This window comes from Acanthaster planci, linkage group LG10 (genome assembly GCF_054643075.1).
Source record: "Acanthaster planci isolate LZ-2023a linkage group LG10, COTS_SCS, whole genome shotgun sequence".
NCBI lineage: Eukaryota > Metazoa > Echinodermata > Asteroidea > Valvatida > Acanthasteridae > Acanthaster > Acanthaster planci.
Window position 1 is genome coordinate 14,825,281 of NC_141786.1, and position 14,425 is coordinate 14,839,705.

Sequence of the window (14,425 nt, forward strand, 5' to 3'; positions counted from 1 at the left end):
AGGTTCCCTGATTGGCAACGTGACAAAGATCACCAAGAGGAAGACCCGTACCCTGTACCACGGAGGACTTTTGGTCACCCGAGAGGAAACTGAGCGCGTTTTCGATGTTGATTTTAAGGCTGGTTTCTGAGTCAAGAAGAAACTATAAGTTGTTTTTATGTATACACTCGGAGGTCACGAGTTTGTTAACCTAAGTTTACCTTCTTACATCGAAAAGTTGTTTAACCAAAGTGAAAAGTTGTATTCTATAGTTTAATAGTTGCGGCCATAATAAAACTAAACTAAGAGCAGAAGCTGTGTTGGTTGTTTAAAGAGTTTCATGTTTACAGTCATAAGAATTTATTTAAGTACGTGGAAGAAGCTTGGAACCTGTATAGGAACTTATTCAATTTGAAAAAGGAAGTTCCGTGTAAATCACATTTCCAATTTATCGTTAGATTACCAGAAGTTAAGCGAGGACAGTAATCGCCTTGCGCCTAAAAAGGTTGTACAATGTTTTGTTGCTTATTTTGATCCCAAAGTTAAAAGTTATTTGAGTTTAGGACCTGGAACATGTTGTAAAGTTTCTAAACGAGGCACCTAGGTCACTTGGAGCCTCTTTAGGCCGCAGATTTCCAGAGCTCGTTCCTTAGAACGAAAGGACAAATCTTTAAAATGTATAAGTTTAGGCGCCTATAAGTTTAGACGACCAATGTTTCTTTGTTTTATTTATTGTAAGTTATCTGGTCAAGGGACTGACCAAACTTAAGGCAAGGCTGTGTAACGAAACATTGGGCTAATGCCAGTCTAGGGCTGGTACCCGGCGAGGTGGCTCCGCGCCGCTGCAGCCAGTGCGTGTGTTGCTAGCGGTATATGAGGCAGCGCTCGCTGCACGTCGCCCTCTTTTTCTGCACGTTGCTCTCTTTTCCTGCACGTCGCGCTCTGCATGTTGCACGTTAGTCTTGGTACACACGCGAGCTAGCTCTCACAAACTCGCACTCCTGGGTCACTTTAGAGTAATCGGCCGGACCGAGGACCCCGCGGCAGCCGGAGCTACCAGACAGGTACGCAGCCGAGTTTGTGAGTGGAATAACAAGTTTTGAGTGAGTTCCATTGCATTCAAGTCTCCCGCCACCTGTATAGGAGACGCCTAGATAGGAGTGAATAAACCAGAGTGGGTGAGAAAGTGTGGGTGACTGCGGATTTCATGCGGTGCCTGGGGGTATATTTCTCCCAAACGGAGGTACGTCCCGGGTTTTCCCGATAACCGCTCGTCGGGAGGGCCTAATCCCGAGCGTCTGTCCGACGGCACACCACTGGCGAGTGTGAGGGTCGGCGGCACGCTACAATATTATAAAGCGATTTAGATTTTTGCTTTTTCGCATTTCACACTTTCTAAATGAGGTCCAGCACTCTTTTATATTTTTTGCCATTAAATTCCATGCTTCTTTAGAAATCACCGAGTTCATATGCCTCCAACTTCCTTAATAGAAGAGAAATTGAGAGTATACAAATTGCGAACCCGTTCGCGAAGGTATTATTTTGAGGCCATCATTGTCTGCACTAGCGCCCTCATCCATTTTGCATGAAGGCTTTGTGTTTTTTCGTACACATTCCGTCTGTGTTTCCTGCTGGTGAAAAAGAGTCTCAGTTGTTCAAGTTGTTTCATAGCTAAGATACATTACAGCGAAGGATTTATTTAAACATTGCTTTTTGTCTGTAATTTGTAGACGTTTATGGGCTCTTTCTGCTATGCCTTGATCGGCCTCCGTAGAATCTCTAGCCGGTTACGTGAAGGGTTGCTTGCAGCCGTAAAAATAGCGTCCAGCCCAAAATCAGGCTAGCCGAAAATCCGGCCCGAATTTCGTGCCAATTTCAGCCTGGTCACTTACCAATCAACAACAATCAGTAACTTGCTCAGTTTCAGTTTTACAAACGTGAAAAAAATGACTAATGTTTCGCCCAGGTAAGACTCAGTATCGGTGAAGATTCTGACGAGTTGATGAATGCAGACAAATGTTATAGCGCCCTCAGTCGTTTCTTCTTGGCAACTAATCTTCATCGAAACAGACACCTTTTGTCTGTCTATTTTAAGTCCACCTGTTAACACATAATACATGCTCAGGATAATAGCCATGATTTGTACACATCATGAATTTTAACTTTCCCATACTCGTGGCTTCTCTGAGAACCACGTTACGCTTACGTGCTTTATGTGAGCGTCGAAACCAGTGGATTCGGTTACACTTCAGTTTCGCTGATTCCAGTCAGAACATGTAGTTTCGATGTGCGTGTGCGCAGCTCGGAATCTCGTACGCCGAATATTTGCGCGCGCACACTCTACGAACTGCACTGGAGAACGGTTGAAAACAGTCCACAACAATGGCAAGATTTAACTTTATATCCTACTTTGTTTTCTAGTTTTTGTCTTTGGTGGTGGTGTGTAGAATTTCTTAACCCACCAGACGTGGAGATAAGGACACGTGGACTCAGTTACAGACGTGATATTGGCTACTTGGAAGAGGTAGATATATTGCAAAGTGCAGTGCAGGAGTCCACCAGGGCTAGTTCCCAACATGCCATGAGCGATCTTAATTGGAACGCGTACGCAGCCTATTTAGTCGAGGTTGGTAGGAACTCAGCACACCCATAAAAGTGAACAAACGGGACTCAGTGTGCATACATTCGGGTGCTAGTTCGGGTCTTTTGGCAGTGTTCTGTTAATTGCCAGAAATCCCAGAGAAATCCGCATAAAATGAGACCTTTACATCGAAACACAGTGTACATGTAAAGCCACATTCCAGTGTGTCGTCTACATCAGCTCTGATGTCTAACTACAGCACATCATCAATACTTTTCAAACACAGTTACATTAAAATTCTGAAAGCATTGCCACAATTAATTAGCATTCGCCTATGTACGCATTAATTGGCTAATATACAATTCATTGGTGCAGGAAGTCTTTTCATCATTTGATAAATTGTTTTTGTCTGATAAGCCTACATGTAGTACGCAACAAACTCATGCTTACATCACAGCACAACATTATCCAATAACAGCACATTATTATGTCACAAACAATCTGATTGATATTTCCTGATAAATGCTGTTTTTCAGTCATGTTTGAATCTAAATAACTGTCTAAATATTTTGACACTCTTTTCTTGAAGAAACAGTTCCAAAAAATATATAATATTTGAAGAAAACGCTTAATTGCTATTCACTGGTGCAATTTCATTCAAACTCTTGCCAGAACCGAGGAAAATCTGGGATTTTCCACATAGCCCTTTCATGCTGCACAGCGCATTCCACAGCCAGTCGTGCGCGACCCTTTTTTAGATCTTCTACAAACCTCATAAACATCTGGCGGGTGACTTATTGTTCGTTATTTTGTCGAAACCCAACACTAATGCAGACTACTGCGTCGATACAAGGATCATGATAACGTCATGCATGTACTAATACCACAACAATCGCACTATTCGCCTGAAGCGGGGGGTGCAATAAAAAAAACTAAACTGAGCAGGTTAGAGCATGTCAAAAGTACGCTTAAGAGACATTTCATAGACATTACCTGATTTTTACTTGTCAAAGTTTGAAATAAATTACTTTTTCTACACTTGTTTAGTCCTCATACATTTGACGATTATTACAACAACATAAACTTTAAAACTCTTCTTGAAATACGATCGGAAAGGCATGTTAGATTTCCTCAACATTGGGAGCCATATGTGTCTTAGGGCGATCCAAACTTGTATTATTTAGTTTTAATTGCTATTCACGCTTCTTGTCCTATCAAATAATTCAAAGTTGAAGTTGAACTTACAGTCAATATACATAATCTAAAAAACTTTAACATGGCTTAAAAGCGATAACGAGGACAATTGCCAATCAAATAGAGGATCTAGAACTTGAAACCTCGCTGTTCAACTTTACCTCTAACACACTAATACTTTTCAGGCACAATCATATCAACATTCCAAATCGATTGCTACTGTTTTTAATCAGGATTGGCACGTTTGACTTATTGCTCGAGATTAGTTCAAGTGCAAAATACTTCTTCAATAAATATGTAGTCCGAATACAAAACGTACATATTACGATCAAATACAGCACATTAAAGCAACAGCACAATTTTACATTGCGTAAAAATTTGATCGCGATTTCCTTACGCTATTTTCAGTCAATTTTAAATCTAATGCGTTTTTATACTTCGCCACTCTTTTTTCCTTCAAAATCAAACAGTACACCACAGGAAAAGGGCTTATTTGATATTTAATAATTGTGGCTTATTCCCTTGGAAATCTGCGTAGACCCAACGAAAGTTCGAGACATTACAAAGCACTTCTAAATTTTCATACGTTTACCTTACGTTTCCAATTATTACATCGTAATACATCTTCTCTTCGGTTTCAATCGCACAATTCTCGTGTAAGTATACCATATGGTCTGACATGAAATATACCTAGTTCAGGATCTTGCATGGGGGATAACCAGTAAGGGAAGTCGGCATAGCCGGTCTTCTCTGGTGGGATCACTGTCAGGTGGTTTGGATTCACTCGATTCTGCAGGGCAAATTTGTATCTCTTGCCATCTTTGGTGAATTCTTTCGTGTAGCCATACTCATCGATCTTCTCCAGGTTAGGGCTGGTGTAAACTGCCGGTCCGAAGAGCTTTCTGGGGCCGATTTTGTAGCCGTCTTCCAATATTGGTTTGACGTTACATTTTGCCGTGCCGTGGTAGCTCACTGCCCACTCACGAAGACTCGATTCCGTGCGAATGCCGTTCTCCCCCAGCCAAGTGTCGTTGTTATACTCACCGTGAACTTTGACGGCGTACCGTTTCCATCCGTACGGTCGCCGGTATTCATGGCCACCTCGCCAGTACGTCTTCCCGTCACTGGATCGATTTGTAAAGTCAAAGTCGTACCTAGGGTCCAGGTTAGACGGGTCAAGTTCAAAAATGCCCATTTGCTCGCCTGGGCTGCATTTCTTGCCAAATATGGTACACCCGTGTGACATTCCCAGGGATTTGATCTCCTCGTGGTCTTCAAGTTGGCTGCCGTTGAAGATGAGCATCAGCCTCCGGTGGGATAGGTCGAGCTGACTAGCAGCTTGCCTTCTCAACTCTGCGATGGTTGAGCTGGTGTCTATGTCTAATGCGACGTATGTGTTTTTTTTCAGCATGTGGATTCGCACTGAAATGGACCTCTCATCTTTGTCTTCTGCTGGCGGCGTGTACATCATGGTCGTCATGCTGAAGAGATCCTTAATGTCAAGCTTCGTGACACTGGGGGCATCTTGGGCTGACCTCTCTCCAGGAGCATCAGGCGCTTCATGAGAGGGTCTGTAATCACCACGAGTGATGTTCTCAAAGACGCATGGGGAGAACTCTCTGACACGTTCGGCACTACCTCCGAAAAACCAGCTACCGAACAAGCTGTCATCGATCCATTTGACACCACCACGGAAAACTCTGTGTATAGGGCAGGCGTGCCCGTCCATTTGCGGCTCGTCGTGAAACGGACTCTTGATTTTCAGTCCAGTCGAAGCTGAAAAGCCCGCAGAGACGATGCCTACTGCGAATGTGGAGTCTGCCATAGCTTTGGTTTGATTTTAGACTCAAGAATGACAGTCTACGTTGTTGTTGTTGTTGTAGTAACATTAATGGCATGTACGGCATACGCTAGTGCCCTTTATGCCATTAGCAAAAGGTCGCTTGGATGACAGTCTACGACTCGCCCTTCTATTTTTATACTGCCAGATCATAATATCCCATCGCTACCGACGCCAAGTGCTGCCACATGATTGGTCACATTACAATGACCTCATCCACTGTTATGGAAACAAACACTCTGCAACGTAGAGGGAAAAAAAGCCTGCCAAAAGAAGCAAATGAATGAAAAGCAACAATGATTTCGTGCTGGTGGAATTCCCCACACTGTCTTGATTCAAACCAGGTAAAGGGCTTATATAGCCTACAATGTGGCACATCAAGGTTTGAGTCTGAACAGATAAAGGAATCTTTTCAACCAAAAAGATGGGGTTTCAATATCTATTGTTCCTTTGTTTTTTTTTTTTTTTTTTTTTTTGTTCTTTTGCTTTTTTTCATCGTTTGCGCCTCCCCTCTGCTGAATACAAAACTATTGTTGTAGATCTTATAGATAAGCTACCAAAATGTCTCATTCACTGCAGTTTACAATGCAAATTGCATAGAATGGAAAAAAAATTGAGGTGATTCAAAACCCACAGTGCGGATTATTAACAATTTACAAATGTAATTCCAACAGAAATGTTTGCCTGTCAAACTCCGTACGTCTTCCGTCATGGTTCCTCTTTCTGTTTCGCACAAAATCGAGAGCTGGGACTTCCCACAAGTCCAGGGCCAATCACACATGCATTAAACACGGTACACTTCGCCGCCACATTGGGTAAATTGTTATTGACTCAATGTGGAAATTTCCATCAAGCACTTAGTGGTGAATTGGTCTGTCTATTACTGACACTGCTGAAATGTATTTTCCATCACTGGAGTAATTGTGTTCAACCATACCACACCACGCCACAATAGTAAAGGAGTACTAGTTTGCCCTGAAATATTGATATATATCGAAAACTTTGTATTTATTCGGATCTGTAAAACATTACCTCTTTTAACAGCAGTAACTGACTGTCATCCGTTATAAAGAAATATTCCGTGAGCGTTGTCGTGATTGCCATTTATGATAAAACGACTTAGTAGTGTTCCTTCGTTTTGTTTTTCGTTAGTAGTGTTCCTTAAATCGTAGCAACGTGAGAACGTTGCCCAATAAGAAACTGTGCACGATAGCCTCCACCCAAGTTTAGCCGTTCTCTTTCTTGTACATCGTAGATATTTATGTGTGATGCCCTAGGGCATGGTCCGTCTCGCTTAATTCCCGAGCTAGTTCTACTGTTAAAACCTTGGTGACTTATAATTGCTGATTACCTGTACATAGCAATCGATGTACGATTTATGCCTAGAGAGTCCACATGTCACGAGCCGGTATCCACAGTATGCATGTGCATAGCAATGGAAGCTGTTAAATGAAAGAGTGACGTCATCTCACACAATATGTAATTAACTCTGAACATTGATTTATTGATTCTCCTAATTAACCGTTCTCACCTTTATGTGATGGAATAATTTTACATTTCAGTTGATTCTGAAGAGACAATTTTGGCTATTTAGGCAATTCAATAATACGACGGGAATGCATAAAAGCGCCACCGTAAGGTTGCTACACGATAACAACTATCGAACCCAAAGAATATTCGGACGCGCGGCGGGAGAATATGAAAAGCTGAGCGTGACCAAAGATTGTACAGCGCCCCGTACCAGCGCAAGATGGGCAACTCTCCACTGAAACACGTAATCGCCATGAGCGCCATTTTGGTGTGATATTGCGCCACAGCATAATGCGCGCGAAGTACAAAAAAATGTACATGTACATGCACACTGTACGTTTCTGGGCGGCGCTCCGTGTACGCATGGATCGCGAAGCACACTGTCGTCGACGTGTGCAGCCATCAACCATTTTTTTTTCTCCTCCAGGTCTATGCATCAACAGCAAAAGCAGGTTCAAGAAAAGCTCGGAACTATCATTCATATATTTTCCCAAGAACAAAGAAAGGCGAGTCGTAATTTAAATAGTGCAAAGTGAAATTTACCAAAAAAACAGGCATACAATAGCGGCAAAAATCAACACATAGCTTAGGCCCTAAGCTAGATTGAGCCCCTAAATTAATGACGTTCATATTTGTAATGAGCCTCTGACCCGTGAATGCATGTACATTGTAATTGGCTTAACATTCTACTAAACACCTAGGCATACGCTACAAATATCTACTGGCATATTGGACAAAGGATGAAAACTACACCACCTTCTTTGGGAGTTTCATCAAGCTTTCTTTATTTCACAGACAGTATGGACAGTTAAAACAACAAAAGGGCATTAACTGCACAGTTTGTAAATTCAGACTTGTTGCCCTATTAAAGAAAAAATTGACTTTTACTATGTGCTTACATTTTATTTAATGTTTCCATTTCATTACAGATGCTAATTCTAGGTTCAAAACACCCACAGGAAGGATCTTCGGAAGAGAACCCAATGGTGTCTCTACACAAACTTCTGCCTGTGTTCCAAATATTTTGAACCCAGTCAGTTTACCAATCACCTCCAAACAAGTTGAAATGGAATGAAGTGCCCACAATGTTTGAGGCCCCAAACCCACCAAAACTTGTGACACCTCAACGATAAAAACGAGGATGCTAAAGGAAGCTTGAGCCAGATGGGACAAAAAAAAGTCCACTAAAACTGACCAAAAGAAAATAAATATATACAGATATACGTACATGTATCATATATATGTGTATATACAATTAAAATTGCCTATCAATCTTTGTCTGTACATTCAAGTTCATCAGTGACTTTGTCATCACACGCACACATTACACGTGCCCATTGGCTGAACGCTGAATTTGAGTTAAAGTTAATGCGCAATATGGGGGTTCAGCCAATGGATGCTTGATTTATATGTGCATATATGTATTCTTTGACTAAAAAATGTTGCACACGATCATAGTAGATGGTCCCTTAACTGAAGATGGCATTCATCATAGGAAAACCAAAAAAGCTCTACTCAAGGAAAGAGTCAAAACATCTCGACTGAGAAAGTGCAACGGCTTCAGAACATCCTCTCACATATTACCACTCCAGCTGAGATCATTAACTACCTTCTTAGATACATGTATAAGGATTCAGAGGGGGCCACTGGACAGGTAAAATGGTCCTACATTTGATTTTTTTTTGGGACTGTGATTCACAAATGCCCATTTGTATGGCATCTAACTTTCATGAGGTCCCTTTGTCAACTTCTTAAAAACTGAGAGTGAATAAAGCGGCACAGGTCTTGAGTCATACCGTTGCAGCAGGTGTCTACTTCTCATGGGAAGCTCCCTGCTGAAGCTGCCTACACTTTAGAGTTCATCAAGAAAATCAATAACTTGTTTGATGCATTTGGAATGGTTTGGAAATTGTTGGATCTAAAAATGGTCTGTGTATTAAAGGTATGGATTTTGAATATTTCTTCCCTTCTCCAGCTTTGAAATGACATGAAAACACGTGATAGTGTGAAATTTCTTTAACAGGTAGATTCAACCACGATGTAGTTGAAAATCTTTTTTCAACAGTAAAGCGGAAGTGTGGGTTTTGTGACAACCCAACTACATCCCAGGTTAGGTTTGGTGTGTAGCAGGCTCTGATGGATTCATGCTAAAATTGAGCTCTCTTTCACAGAGAATAGGGCCCCAACAACACCATCACAAAGTGACATCATCACCTTCAGGACCCCTAAACATACATACCTATTACCCAGCCTGTTCTTGATACCATCCATAGCTGGTTACCAGTGTTGTACAAGCCTGAAGAGTCATGTTGTTCCTTTTCAGTATGACCAGTGCAGATTGGCTTCGTTGTCACCCGAAGCAATTTTACATAATCCATCCCTCCTGTTTATACACAACAAAGCATGGGATACTAAAAAATAAGATTCTGGGTCACTTATGGTGTTGTCACTTTCCTTTGTTGACTTCTGTACTCTCTATGAACAGGTATTCAGAACAGAAACAGATCTTCCACAGAATAACCAGTGCAATTTGTAATGAAACGTGCCGTGGGATATCTGCCCCAGGCGTACGAGAAACATGTATGTAGGGCCTAGGCTACAACTTGTTGTGTTTAAGATTGCTGCACGACCCGACAGCCGCAACCCAGAGAATGTAACCACACAGAACACACCAAAATTCTCCGATTTCATATCCAACGGTTTTAAGTTATGATGTACACATTTGTGTTTATGATAAATATAAGTTTCAATCTTAATTGGGGGTAAATATTTACCTTACTGCCTCATATGTCGCGTGTACAAACAGCTCGCAATTTGCACACCAAAATGGCGGATCGTGACCTCCATGAAGGGTGCACCCTCGTAATTAGGCCAGAAATATGTCCGCCGAGCTCATTAATGTAGCGGAAGGGTTTCAGCTACAAATAAATTTCATTATTAAGTACGTACACATTTGACTATTGAACTCGTTGGTAAATTGTATTTATATCACGAGAGGGCGCTCTGTTGTTCTAAATTGAGTACCTGGTATCTGTATGTATGTTCTAAAAATAGACCTTGTATCTGGGAAGACGGTGTGTGACCTCGGGTCAGGGAGAACAATAGAATTGGGGTCTTCCGTTGGGACGTACGTAAAAAGTTGTCGTTTTGGGGAGTTGGGTTGTTGTTACGTGTTGCTAACACTCGAAAAGACATGGCGCCCTGAGTGTCACGAGGGGAGACTCACCACTATATGTTTGCCAGGGGATAATTCTTGAATCAGGGGGAACACTCATCACTTTCACAACATTTATTACCTGTACCTGCTGTGACTGACTGGAAGTCTACTCAAATTTTGGGAGAGCTGGAATAAATGCCAGAATCATCAAAATCAGACAGCCGTGTCTCAGGGCATCTGTTCGTCTGTCAAGAGACAATTGATACCCCGGCTCTACGCGGAGCCCCCTCAACATACTACATTAATAAAAGTTATAGACTCAAAATATTCTATATTAGAGGGTCCTGAGAGCCATGGAACTGAAGAATTGAAGAAATACGAGACTGGACCTCTTGGCCGGACTCGGGGCTTCCAATTCTGAGCAATTTGGATGCAATCGGGTTTGAAAGTGGCACTATTTGAGCCATTTTGCCAAGGGAGGGTTTTTCAAAATGGCTACTTTTCTGGACAGGGACATTTTCTGCATTTTAGGGGTGGTCTGCTTCTGGTGAAAATTTCTCAAAAATTCATTGGTCAACCCCCCGAAAATTGAAAGGAAAATGAAAAGGGACTTGTGGAATATCATTTTTCTGTGCAGACTGAACACCAGGCTTGTAGATAAGGACTTGAGTCACCTGATTAGTATCCTTCCTCCTGGACATGGTTTGAAAGGCCTTCGCATCGTCAACAACAAACTTGGTTTAAATGCAGTCGGGGCTCTGACCAATCATCTCCGGGGTCTTCCTGCAATGTGTGGACTGAAGCTTGCTGATGTAGGCCTCCATCCTGATACTGTCCGACAGGTGGTCGGTCAAAATCTCCCTCAGCTGAAGGAAAAGGAAGAGGGGTTGTTCGAGAGAGAGAGTAGAAATCAAAGTTTCTCAGTCCGATGAACTCACAGCCCAGTCAAAGTGGATGCATCTTGGCCTTATGGTGTGCATAAATAACATACAGGCATGTAAGTGTGTTGCTCCACAGGTCATATTCGGTTGATTTGTACAGCGGTGACTAAACCAAGCGAACAAATTCACTCCTGGATGAAAGCAACACACTAGACTTTTCAATGGCAGTAACATTTTGGCCATATGAGGATTTTAAACGAAGTAAACATATCTTTGACTGAAATAGCTCAACCTTCTGGCCGAATCAGTTGTGTCATGTTTTTCTATACTTCTTATACTATTAATTTCTTTTTCCCCGGTGATTCTCTTGCCATTATAGTTCTCTGCCTTTAATGTTTTTTGTTCCACTTTAAGGATGGATTAATTGGCTTTCGAGATAGAGTGGTTTATTTTCACTTTTATTAATCCTGGCCACCTTAGAGTGAGTTTTTTTTTGGTTTGTTGTTTGATGTTTGTCTTTTTTTAATATACATGTTCTAGTTTGTTCTGTTCACTCTTGTTTGGCTGAAAAAATAATAATAATAATCAAAATGAAATGGTTCTCGGAAAGTAATAAGACGTCAAATGAACCACTTCAGTCCAATTTTAAAATACTCTTGTTACCTAAATATGGTTGCTCTTGTGAAAATACATTAATTGTACATCTTGTTTTGCATGATTGGTTGAAAATTCTCTAATTCTTGCCTTATTTGTCTAACTATCCCTTACAAACACTGGTGATATGTCCATGGTATGTACGAACTTATAAACGATCCACCATGAGAGGGAAGAATTTTATGAAAGAACGTTATATTTCAGCAACAAAAATACCAAACATCATCAATGTAGCACCAACATGATACATATGAACAAGGACACTTTATTCAAACGATCCATTGCGCCCTCTCCTGTAAAACGATGTGTTTCATTTCTTTTCAACGCTATGAATTACTCCACGCACAGCATATAAAAGTAATATATAGACCTATTAACACTAGTTTGGACTTACCCGGATAGTTGGTCATACCCGGGTAGGAACTAAACCCAGAGAACTGGCTTCACACTACGAAACGTCACCCCGCAATTTAGCTAACCGGCTTTCATGCCAACCCGGGTAATTTGTAACCATGTTCACACTGCAAGAACGGCAAACTCGGAGAATTGAGTTCGCACTGCGTCCAGTTCTGCTCGAAATAACTCATACCCTTTGGAAAATAACGTACTTTCCAAAATTCTTTATTTGTAAATGCTATTATGTGGGTACTTCCGCTAAATCTTTTGTCTATTTGTTGCAATACACAAACCATCATGTGTATTGGCTAATAATAATAGACACGGCCTGGGTTTCTTTTTTGCTCCTGGTCAGAATTATTCATACCCCAGACGAAATCCCAAGAAAAAAGTCCTTTCATTCGTACTGCTTATTTTCCCTTTCTGTGGCTGCAAGAATCTTTCGGCATGAAGCTATTTCAAGATGCTCCAATAAAATAAATACCTTCTTTTGATTCAAGATTCTGATGAAATGCCATCTCCCCCTAAGAGTACAAAAGGAAGAAACTTTTTCAGTCATTCTCAGTTACTCGTCATTATGACCAAGAAGAAGGAACATGTATACATGTAACAGATATACATGTACATGTACACCAGTGTGTTGTAAATGCCCATGAAGAAGGCAAAGGCTACAAGGAAATTTCCAAGCAACTGTTACAACAGTTCAGAGTATCACCAGGAAGCATAAGAGGTTCAACACAGCGACAAACCTCCATGGGCGTGGCCGGAAGTGGAAAGTGTCTCCTAGACTCGCCAGAAAATCTGTCTGGAGGCCAAAAATAACCCCTGGATCACAACCAATGCCCTAATTGATACCCTTGACAAGGCAGGGACGAAGGTGTCACGGCAAACCATCCAGCGAGCATTGCACAAAGGATGTTTCCACGGACGCAGGCCCAGGAAGACACCACACTACTCAGGAAGAAACATAAGGAGGCTCGTCAGGCATTTGCTAGAGCACATCTGAACCAAGGTCCTTCCTTTTGGTCATCGGTCCTGTGGTCTGATGAGACAAAGATGGAGTTGTTTGGCCACATGGATATTGCTTCCGCCTGGAGGAAGCGAGGAGAAGCATACAAGCTGAAGAAACACAGTCTCAACTGTCAAGCACAGTGGTGCCAACATAATGTTAAGGGGTTGCTTCTCTGCTAGAGGCACCGGACATCATGAAAAAGGAGGACTATATCAAGATCCTTGATAAGAATGTGAAAGCGTCTGTTGAGAAACCCCAGCTTAGACTTGATTGGACGTACAAGCAGGACACTGACCCCAAGCACACCGCCAATGTAGTAAAGTGGTCGTTCAGGGACAACGGTGTCCATGTACTGGAATGTCCAAGTCAAATCATATGCAGCAAGGTATGAGGCGGAGAGAACCCCCCCCCCCTGCTTTGTGTTGGTCATTGTCTTGCAGGAATCTGGGGAATTCCTTTCAGGCATCTTGGGGGGGGATGTGTTAAGTAACAATAGTCTGGAATGTGTATAGGGATTGGACATGTTGGGGGGGGGGTACCCCTCGGTCTCATTTCTTGCTGGGTACAAGTCAAATTCTTCACCTAAATCCAGTCGAGAATCTATGGATGAAGCTGAAGACCGAGTGATGGCCAGGAGACCATCCAACCTGACGCAGCTGGCTTTCGCCAAGGAAGAGTGGGCAAACACCCCATGGGAGACATGAAGAAAGCTTGTGGACACTTACAGGAAGCATCTTGAAGCAGTCATCAAGAATATAGGTCGCCGTAGTGACTATTAAGAAGAGGCTAATTTGGACAATGTAATTAAACCTGGCATATGAGTAAGTTTGATCAGAAGCAAAAAAAAAAAAAAAAAAAAAAAAAACCGGGTCGTATCTATTATTATGCCAATTACGTTTAGCCAGCAAACATTATGGGTTTATGTATTTGCAACTGAAATAGACAAAAGTAGCAATATAATAGCTTTTACAAATGAAGAATTTTAAAAAGTATGGTATTTTCAAAAGGATATGAATAATTTTGAGCACAACTGTAGCTCAAGCTCCGACCTCCCACAATCCAATCGTGTTGATTGTATTTCTAATTAATATCCTGTTTCGGAATAGACAGTGAAAACAGAAGTGTCCTGATGTAAACAAAAAACCTATGCCAGTAAAGCCACGCACGTGTATGCAGCATGAGGTCAAGATGGTCAGTATGG

At 41.7% G+C, this 14,425-nt stretch overlaps 1 protein-coding gene across 1 annotated transcript; it reads right to left on the reverse strand.

Annotated features, from left to right (window-relative positions):
* Positions 1 to 4,391: 4,391 nt before the first annotated feature.
* LOC147797854 (uncharacterized) lies at positions 4,392 to 5,579 on the reverse strand. Its single transcript, XM_087142516.1, has one exon. It carries the CDS (start codon positions 5,577 to 5,579, stop codon positions 4,392 to 4,394), a length of 1,188 nt encoding a protein of 395 aa, XP_086998642.1.
* Positions 5,580 to 14,425: the final 8,846 nt, after the last annotated feature.

What these genes read in the sequence shown, in the direction of transcription:
- LOC147797854 (XM_087142516.1), bottom strand. Translation starts at nt 5,579, where the DNA reads ATGGCAGACTCCACATTCGCAGTAGGCATCGTCTCTGCGGGCTTTTCA.